General features: G+C 39.0%; 1 protein-coding gene across 3 annotated transcripts in view; it reads left to right on the forward strand.

The window, feature by feature from the left end:
* The window catches only part of GLCCI1 (glucocorticoid induced 1), a 96,768-nt gene that overhangs the window by 30,397 nt on the left and 55,643 nt on the right, over nt 1-10,728 (forward strand). For all 3 annotated transcript variants that reach the window (XM_075062376.1, XM_075062375.1, XM_075062374.1), the window contains exon 2: nt 1,403-1,554. In XM_075062376.1, the coding sequence (XP_074918477.1) occupies nt 1,403-1,554 (152 nt within the window). The remainder of the gene's footprint in view (nt 1-1,402; nt 1,555-10,728) is intronic.

Consider the following 10,728-nt stretch of genomic DNA (forward strand, 5'->3'; position numbering starts at 1 on the left):
ATTGATTGCATCTGAGCCTGTGGCATCTTGTGCTCTCCCTACTTACTCTTCTAATTGAATTAGATGTGATATGATGATTCCCAGTGGTGCTCTGCCTGTCAGGGTCTTGGAAGTTGAAGGTACTCATTGATAATCACTGGGATCTCTTTGAATGGAATGAGTGGTGTTAACTTAAAGTAACTCCTTCTGCAAGATCCCAAAAATAGAGTGTGAGGGCTGGTCTAACACTGCAGTGGGGATCGATGCTCTGAGATTGATCCAAGAGTGGTTGATGAGCAGGTCTAGTAAAGACCCGCCAAATCACCTGCAGATTGCTCTCCAGTCGACCATAGTACTCTACCTCCCGATGAGAAGAGTAAGGTAAGTCGACAGGAGGCTTTCTCCCACCAGCCCCCCCCCCCCCCGCGATGTAGACCCTGTGGTAACTCAACCTAAGGTGTGTTGACTCCAGCTATGTTGTTTACGTAGCTGGAGTTGCGTAACATAGGTCAACTTACCGCGGTAGTGTAGACATAGCCTGAGTGACACCTTGTGATCCACTGTGTGAAAGGCAGAGCTACTACAGATCTTAGAGTTCTTTCCACTGATGTGAGCTCACCTCACTTATATGTTGTCTGAGTGCTGTCAGATAGGGCATTGTCTGAAACCTAATTTAAAAGAATCTATAATTTTTTGGAGATGTCAAGGTTGTTGAAGTTGTCCTGAATTCAGAACTTCATCCATGACCGTTTTGTTTTAAAAAAAAAAAAAAAAAAAAAATTACTGCTCAGATTTCAGAGAGGATTAGTCACACCTCACTTTCAGTTAGAGACCTGAAGGAGGAGCATTATTCCAGGAAAGGCTGGATGAAGCCACAGAAGAATATCAATAGTCTCAAAACACCCAAGGTAGTAGAGGGCTGGAAATAGTGAAAGTTCTGCAGTGAAATAAAAATGGGAACAAACTGAAATTAAAAAATAAACTTGTCACCATCATTTTATGTTTATAAAGAAGATAAGTTTATATTTTGTATATTACTCATTTAAGGTTTCCATAAGATTCTTATGGAAATCTTGAGTACCTATGGTGCAAGACAATATCTGAGTACTGGGTGATGGTGGAGAAAATGCCTTGATTTTTCCCAAAATTTCTTCTTAGGGCTTGAAAGGCTGCCTTATTGTATATTAATCTTTTAAAAGTGGGCTACAAAAATATGAATTTGGCAATTTTAAATACAACCTTAACTTAAAGGGGGAAATGGTTTTGATGTGAGGACAGTCTTCAATTTAAACGAAAACCATTTTGCTTAAACATCTTTTTCCCATGCTTAAAGCTAAGGGTAAACTTCTTTTTGTTTTATGTGGCTTATGTTTCATATCAGATCTTGAATAACCTTTTTTTTTTTTTTTTTTTTTTTTTGCAGTGGACAGGCCAAAATCCCAGCAAGTTAGAACCTCTGGTACCATAAGGCGAACCTCTTCTTTGGACACAATAACAGGACCTTATCTCACAGGACAATGGCCTCGTGATCCCCATGTACACTACCCTTCATGCATGAAAGATAAAGCTACTCAGGTAAAATCTATAAAATCACAGGACAAAAATTGCCTGATGAATTGGTCTGTCCCTGTTTGCATTTTATTATCTTGTCCAAAATGTCAACTAAACTCTCTGCAGTAGAACAGCAGCTTTTCTTTCAAAATCTCAGCACAAATAGCCTAATTTTTTTAGAATTATATATGATGATATTTTTGTAATTTGGTGGTTTGATCTTACTAATATATTACATAATTCAGAATGTTTCTGTGCTTGTAGAAAGTAAGTTTTTTCAATAATCCTTCATCATTTTAATTAATAAGCACATTTTAAAAATATAACTGAGGTGAATTTCTGTCAGTGGCAAACTAGTAAATTCTGAATAGGTGCTGTATTCTTTTCTGCAACCTTAATAAAGCAGTCCTCTTGCTGTTGTAATTTTTGCTACTCCTGAAAGCAGTGAATGAAAGGTGAGCTTCTGATATCTATTAATATCTATTAATTACTTACAGTATTGGTGGTTCTGCAGTTCTTCAGTTCATCTGCAAATTTGACACCATCAGCTCAGGATTAAACAAAGACTGTGAATGGCTATCCAACTACAAAAGCAGTTTCTCCTCCCTTGATTTTCACACCTCAACTGCTAGAAGAGGGCCTCATCCTCCCTGATTGGACTAACCTCATTATCTCTAGCCTGCTTCTTGCTTGCATATATATACCTGCCCCTAGAAATTTCCACTGCATGCATACGACGAAGTGGGTATTCACCCACGAAAGCTCATGCTCCAATACGTCTATTAGTCTATAAGGTGCCACAGTACTCTTTGCTACTTTTACATTTTTAGTCAAGCAGTTTCCATTAATAGTAATGGGAATGGCATTGCTTAAGCCCAGTGTAGGAATCAGTATTTTAGTGGTGTGTATTATGAATATTTCAGAGCAAGCCATAGCTTTTGATTTCTGGTTCAAGTTCATCAGGTATTTTGGACCAAGAGAATTAGTGAATACTATTGGTGCAAATGTTTTTCTAACATTCAGAGGTGCACTGGCATAGTAGATTATCCAGCCTATTTTTTCTGTCCTCTGCCTGGAAATACCCTTGACTATTCAGGCTAGCAAGTGGCGAATTTTGTTCAACATAACTAAATTTAGACTTGCAGGAAAGAGCCTAAAGTAAGAATATCTGTTAAATATGCAGATGTTAGATCATGCTAACCAGGAATCAGAATTTACTCAGGTTAACCCAACTTCTAAATGCAAGCCTTCAAAGTCAACTTTGTAGGTCCCCAAGTTTTTACCTTTAAGACAGTGGTACTCAAACTGCGGGTTGGGATCCCAAAGTGGGTCGGGACCCTGTTTTAATGGGGTCACCAGGGCTGGGGTTAGACTTACTGGGGCCTAGGCTGAAGATGAAACCCAAGCCTCACCACCCATTGCCAAAACCTGAGGGGTTTAGCCATGGGTGGTGGGGCTCAGATTACAGGCCCCCTATCTGGGGCTGAAGCCCTGGAGCTTTGATTCTGCCCCGCATCCCCCAGGGCAAGGGGCTTGGGCTTTGGCTTCACATACACATACACACACCCCGCCCAGGATGGCGGGGCTTGGGCAGGCTTGGTCCCCCCTTCTTGGGGTCATGTAGTCATTTTTGTTGTCAGAAGAGGGTCATGTTGCAATGCACTTGGAGAACCCCTGCTTTAAGAGAGAAGTCTTGTTCAACGTCTGTGGAGACTGTTTAGTGTTAAATAGCTTGTACTTTATTTGGGCTTCAAAGGACTCCGTGTCCATGATAGTGCTAGCCTGACTTCATGTCTTATGTATCAGCTTACTATCCAGGCCACCGGTTGTATATCTGAATCCCATCACAGAATCAAGTAGAGGTTTAAGCTACGAATCCGTTTTTTGTATGAGAGCTGCTGTTGCTGATGTCATTGATGAATAGGCAGTTTAAAACATCATCTTGATATTTGGTTGAATTTTGAAGTTGGCCAAAATATTCTGCAGTACATTGTATGTTGGATGTTATAAAAGCTAACACATTAATGAGCCATCATTCCATGGGAATGAAGGCGAGAGTTAAACAAGCCTTATAAACTGTTATGAATTTACCGGACTGAACAAAATGTACTCGCCCACCCTTACTGTCAGAGCTTTAAAAATTACCTGACCTCTGATTGCAAAAGGAGTAATCCCACTAGCCTGGATGAAAGATTTGTTGCTGTGGCAGCCCTTGTAATTTAATAGAACAAATGTTTGTGTATTGAATTGAATTGTAATAGTTTATTTTCATTTTAATATTTTGTAACTTCGAGTGCTTGTCTCTATATTTAGTGCATTTCAGGTTGCTCATGTGCCCAGGACCAGAAAGTTTTTCCCTTGCAGTGTCTGGTCCACACATGCACCCTCACTCTCCCCATGCACCTCACTGAGGACATAAAAGGCACTGCCAGACTGCCACCATTTTAGTTTCTTCTTACAGCTTGTGGTCTAGGATGGAGTTTCAGTGTTCTGCTGACTACTTTGGCTTTTCCTTGTAAATAGTTCCAAAAAGGTAGTCTCAGTTCTTTTAGTCTAATTAGTGAGCTAAATTGTTAGGTTTGGCTTCCTTACTTTGGGACTCTTCCCCCCTCTCCTCAGGATGGAGATTGATTAAGTCCCCTCTTGGAAGCTGTGGGAATTTCAGGCTTGGCCTCCCTGGCCTGTAGGCTCTCCCTCAGGTTCAGGTGTCTTCCCTTCTCTCCTCTTTGGGATTAAGGAGACTTCCTGTCAGGCCCACGCTCTTCCTTCTTGGGCTGTGCTTGTTAATTCAGGCCAGCTGTGGCATCCAACTGGCTCCTCCCTAGATTGATGACACTTTTTACCATGGTCCTCTCCCATGGGTCGGGAGAGCTCTGCAGGCATTAGTGTTTCCTAATGTCTCTGGAAGCCTGTCTCACTAGGACCTCTGACTTCCTAGGGTGACCTAACTTATTTTGCCTTTTGGTACCTGGTGATGTTACACTGAGCTTACCAGTGAGGAAGAAAGGTCTAGCAGCCCGCATCACCAAGCTTGAACAAGGAAATCATTGTAATTTGCGTGGTTTCACATTTAGGAGTCCCCGTTTCCTCTGACAGCAAAATTGTTCATTAAAATAATAGACTTCAGTGATACAAACTACTCTGCTGAACATGACTGTGCAGTTGTCCGTTGTCAAGCCTCCAATGTATTCTTCTAAATTAAGAGCTTGACAGCTTGTACAATCCATCAATAGAAGTTTGTTCAATAAAAGATATAACTTCACCTACCTTGTCTTTCTCATTGAACCTAATGAAAATTCCTTGTTTCTACCTGATTTCCTGTTTCCTTCAGACAACTTCAGGTTTCCAATGTTAAAGTTATTTTCTAGAGTAAATATGAATTCAGCAACTTCCAGATTTTCCATGAAATCATGGAATGTAGATATTTCTGCACTTACTTTGCATCAAATTGTCAAAATGGCTGGTTAGTGTTTGCTAATATAGTAGATACAATATGGTTGACTAAAATCATTAAGGCTTACTCCTTGTTGCATAGATGCAGTGGGCCGGGTAACGCAAATTTCTTCTGTATTTTTGATTTTGTTTTTAAATAGAAATTGCAGTCCTACTGTTGTTGAAGTGTTTCATGGGGAACTGGTGCTTCACTTCTGAAAAATAAGACTACTAAGATTAAGTTGATTGTTGAACTTGACTCTGAATGGTTATTGAATCTGAGGGTTTGAAATATCAGATCAGTGCTGAGCGTATTTACTTCATTGGCTTTCATTTTTAAAATACTCTTTTATTGGTATCTTTTCTAAGGAAATGGGAATATCAAACACTTGCTATTATTTTTCTCTTCTCATTCCTGGACTTCCTCCCGCTCTCTAAAACGGAAAAGGATAGAAGACAAGTTTTAGCCTTCTTACTGTAAACTAAACTTAACGTCTTCCAGTTGGAAGTGTCAGCCAGGCAAGGGAGGTTAACAGATCGAAGGACAAAAATATTTTCTTCCAGGAAAAAAGAAAGGGGGGGAGGGGTTGAATGTATGAACACATAACTACAAAAGAAAGATGTCTACCAGGCAGACCAAAAGTAAATAAAAAAATTACTCGGAAATCCTGTATTTTGCTTTTTCAGTAGACATTATTTGTGGAGCTGAAGTAAATAATTTGATATGCTTCTATATACCAATCCATAACTGACTAAAATAAAAAATAAAATATATATTTTGGTTATATAAATGGTGACACTGCAGGGAGGTATTACAATTTTTCTATACAGGAAGACCCCCCAGGAATGGTGCTGGAATGAATGACACACATGCATCCCAAAAACAGAATGAAGACTATGCTGAGACCTCCACATGATGAAAGTGACAAAGGATAAACTTGGATGTGTAGGGCAGTTTGATAGGGAGAGGACTGATTTCTGGGAGAACAAAAGACACAGCCCTTTTCTGGGCAGCCTATTAAGACATGGCCTCTGTGAGCTTATTGTCAGGCACCATAGCTTTGTAATATATGCTTCATCACTTGTAGTGTAGATTTCAGCAGCAATGTCTATGCAGCAGCATTTACACAGACTATCAAAGAAAATAATTTTCTTTTGTCTAAAGTAAACATCACATTAATAACTAACTATAATTCAGTTGTTTCTCTTGCTTTTGATGTGTTTTGATGTACTTCACATGAGCTTCTCTGAGAAGGAAGTGGAAAAGTAAGCGGAAACCTGCAATTCTAAAGTAAAACAAGCAGGGATCACAGCCCTTTCCATGTCGCTGATGTACTTACATATGGTTGTCCATGCTGGCAAAGATGTCTTTGTCCTTGAGGACATTTGGGTACCTACTATTATAACTGGTCTGCTTGTTATGATTTTTTAAAAGAATAACTAATACATTTTGAGTTTTATTTCCTTAATAGATGAATAATGTCAATGTATAACAAATATAGCATCATTCCTAATCATACATCCTTAATGTGCACTACACTTTACAAGCTTAGCACCTTAGTGTGTGATAAAAATGTCTGTGTCCTGTCTACACTAGTATTGCCACTGTTGCTGGACCAGTAATATTGTAACAGTGGGAGATTTTTAAAAAATGGTAGTGTAGAATTGTGTGGTGGTAGTGTAGAAAAGCCCACCCTACTTTTGAAAATATTTTTTCCCTTCTTGTAATTCAGGAAGTCCAAATAGATTCACACTGCTTTTCAAATGATCCATGTTCAAAAATGAAATCCACTTTGCTCAGTATGTGAGAGCCACTTTCTCAGTGATCTGTTCAATTTTCCATAAATCTTGAAAAGCTCTCCAGAGGGCTGACGTCTGTGGTACATTATAGTCAACATTATACATGAATGTGTATGCAGTGGTGTAGCCATATTGGCTCCAGGATATTGGTTGGGTGAGGTAATATCTTTTATTGGACCACCTTCTGTTCGGGTGCATAGAGTGTCTCTCTTTCTCACTAATGAAATCACACAAAAAAAGATAAAAGACAAAAACATATCCTGAACCCATGGGGTTTATCTGATCACACTGCAGGATCATTACATGATCACTGTTTCAGACCAAGTTAGATCTGAAGTCCAAGGAAGTACAGTGGGTGTCCATAATTCTCCTTTTACATGGAATTAGTTTAAAATAAAGAATTTGTGATGTGACTGATACTGTGTGTTTGAAATTATTATTATCATAAAGAAGCCATTTTTCAATTTACTTCTAAAAACTGGTTGAAGAATCAAATATTAAAAGCAAATACTATAGTAAGTGTGTGGTAAAATATCAGCTCTTGGAAGGCGTGGCGGAGTAAAGGAGAAGTATATTTCTCTCTTCCTTTTCTTCCCTATTTCTCACCAGTCACACATTGTTCAAGGCAACTTTAAAAAAAAAAAAAAGAAAAGATATTTTCTTATTGGTGGCTTGGGTTCTCTGTTAAACCACTGTACTTTTCACATGTTCCCTGTAATTATTGAAAACTTCTAGAAAATACTTCTCTGCACAAAACTGTTACCTTTCTCAGCCAAGCACAATGAAATTCATGAATACGGAGGGGACTACGATGGAAAGATCTGAACTAGTCATGAGACAAATACAGTAGGTTCTCACTTGTTGGTAGGAGTCAGTGACATCTGAAGCCCCAAAATTAAACACAGCCTTTGTGCAGGGAGCTCTAGGAATACTTTACCACACAGGACACAGCTTGGGTGCACAAATATACAAAAAAAAAATCTCAGCTGTTCTGATGTCATTGACACTTTTGTATATTTAGAGAGAGAGATTTGAAGATCAAGATGTAAGTAAATCTATATAGTTTATGATTAAACCTTAACAAAATCCCTTGTGGCATCCAATGCTAATAGCCAACACTGAACAATTTATTTAAATAAACTGGTTGCCATCTGTTCAATCATGTCCACTACTTAGGTTATAATTCTGGTTTCCCATGTTCTATAAATAGATGAATGCTATACAGTAGTTAGAGTAAAATACACTGTCACTCTCAACACCAGTTAACAAGGTGCCAATATTTCAGAGAATCAACAAAATAACCAAAAAAAAGACAGGTAGTATAACCAGGTCTTTGTAAAGAGATGTGCATGTGAAAATGTGTTTTGATGTGCTTCACAAGCTTCCCCTGTCCCCTTCATAAAGGCACAAAACAGAACCTCCCTACCAACCAACCAATGGTGAAAAACACAGACTCCATTAGAGACCTTGCTATGCCAATCTAACATGAGATGCTTGTGTACTATAGGGTGCTGGCATAAAAGCCTAAGATAGGACTAAATATTTATTATTTTGATGGATTCACCTACCAAAATATTGGATTTCTAGATAGGTTTTCAGTAAATATTAGAAACACATAGCTGAAGTAGTTTGGTACACATTGTAAGTGGCTCACCAGTCAGTTGTGCCGGATCCTCAGCCTCACTTAGAATAGCACTTCACTACTTTAAGCAAGTGTTAAACCAGTCAATGGGACCAAAATGTTTGCACCAGACTCAGACAACACAAACTGCTGTGGAAAGATTATTGACATGTAGAATGGAAACCCCATTGCTTCATCAAAGTTGTTTATAAGAGACCACAGTGCCAGTTCCTAGGCACTGAACTCTGTCAGCCCAGATGTAACAGAACCTTGGCATCAAGTTAGATTAATCCACGGGGTTTATGTCCTTAACATTCAAAAATCCAATATCAGTTTTAATAGCAGGCAACATCTGCTAAAGTAACCTCTACTCTTGATGTCCCCTTGTTGTCACCCCTTTGAATTCCTCCACTGATTTTTTTCCCCTTTTCCCTATCCTATAAAGTTTAAACTTCCTAACAGAGCCTTTCATTTCTGTTCAGCCTAATCTCTTACTACATCATTTCTGCCCTCTGTGCACCACCGGTGCTGCTAGCCCATTTGTCCACTTCTTCCCACAAGTTTCTCTGTGCCTTTCACCATGTCATGACCTATATGGAATGCCCTCTTTTTTCTGATCTGCTAAGCTTTTATTTATTAAAATCCCTCCCTATTACTCTATTATAAGTGACCTGATCATAATTAAAAAAAAAAAATTCCAAATCTGGAAGCCTTTGCAGAATGATGATTGGGTATTTACACAATATATCAACAAACACAACATTTAAAGTTATTTTTTAATTCATGGTCTTTATAGAGCTCCATAAAGAGACATATCGGATGTTGGAAATATACAGAAAATGTTGCTACTTAATACTGTTTTTAAACTACAAAAATACTAAGGAAAATGTACAGCAAATAATGATCTGTAGGAATGGGATTCAGGGATTGTGTATCCCTTGTGACAATGATGCTGTCTTCTTTTCAAACAGATTTCTGCATGTTTGTGGGATTTTTGCAGTTTTCTGATTTCCATTCCTGATACCACATTGATGGATTTCAAATTTCAGTGCATCATCAGTTAACTGATTTATTATAATCTGAGAAATACAAAACTCAGAATCCTTGGCTACATGCAGTTGTATAAAATGCTGTTTTTGTCATGCTCCCTGTAGCCTGGGGGTGCATATATTTACCAATTTGAGTAGTAGTATTTCACACAAGTATTCCCAGTGCCTTCTAGTGGACTACTGACATGATTAAGATTATTTACATGCGTAATGTTTGACTTTACAAATCTTTGGGCCAATACAAGTCCTTCTATATGTAGTAGTAGTCTTTGGTCCTGTATACTCAGTTCAATAAAGCATTTTAAAAACACATGCACACTGCATAGCAGATGATCTAATTGTCACCTCATCCCCATCCTGCTGTTTGTTGTCCACACTCATCGCATTAGATCCATTACTAGCTTTTGTGGCAAGAACCATGTCTTTGAGTTGTAAAGCACGTAGTGTGCATTTGAATGCTTTAAAAAAACAAAATAAAACAAAGTGCTGCCAGATTCAAAAGATTATATGCTCTGGACTATGTACTGTAGTAAAAATAGCAAAAATAGTAAGAACATTTAAGTGATTGGAACTAGACAATTTCAGACAGAACCATTGTTTTTGTTTAGTCTTACATGTATGTGTGATGGAGCTTCACTCATCCTTAGAGCATCCTGCTGTGTCGCCAGTATCCTGGGCTCTTTCTGCAGGCTGTCTGTGTCTCACTGGGTCTTCTGTGGCTCAGTCTTCTGGCCAAGTCATAAAGTCCAAATTACTTTTGAGGTAACAGAATGGTCCAAATGAAATTCAAAAAATAAATCTTAAAACTAACAACTGCTTCTGCCTTGCCTTTTGAACTGTTGAAGTCTTGTACTTCAGGGCTCCTTTTCCTGGCCCCTGCAGAGCTTCTCTTCCACAACAGGATATTCTCACTTACAAATCCTACCCTCAAGACTTCTTCCACAGGAGCCTAAGCTGCTCCCAGTGGGGTTCTTCCATCTATTGTACCCTAAACTAGGGTTCTTCTTCGGGAGATGTCCCTGTGGGTGCTCCACTTTAGGTGTCGGTGCGCCCCTATGCCTTTGGTCGGAGATTTTTTGCAGCAGTACTCCTACCGGCCACGCACGCTTAGAATCTGTCACTCATTCTGAGTGTGTTACTAGAGAGCATGCGCAGCCAGTACCCTCAGTTCCTTCTCTACCGCCCCTGGCTTGAGACGGAGCTCAGCAGACTCCTTAGTATTTTCTTTCTTTATCTTAAAATTCCTGTAGTTAGCTAGTTTTTCTCTGTTACTTACCTTAGTTAGTGTTACCTACC

The sequence above is a fragment of the Chelonoidis abingdonii genome, chromosome 2 (genome assembly GCF_003597395.2).
Source record: "Chelonoidis abingdonii isolate Lonesome George chromosome 2, CheloAbing_2.0, whole genome shotgun sequence".
NCBI lineage: Eukaryota > Metazoa > Chordata > Testudines > Testudinidae > Chelonoidis > Chelonoidis abingdonii.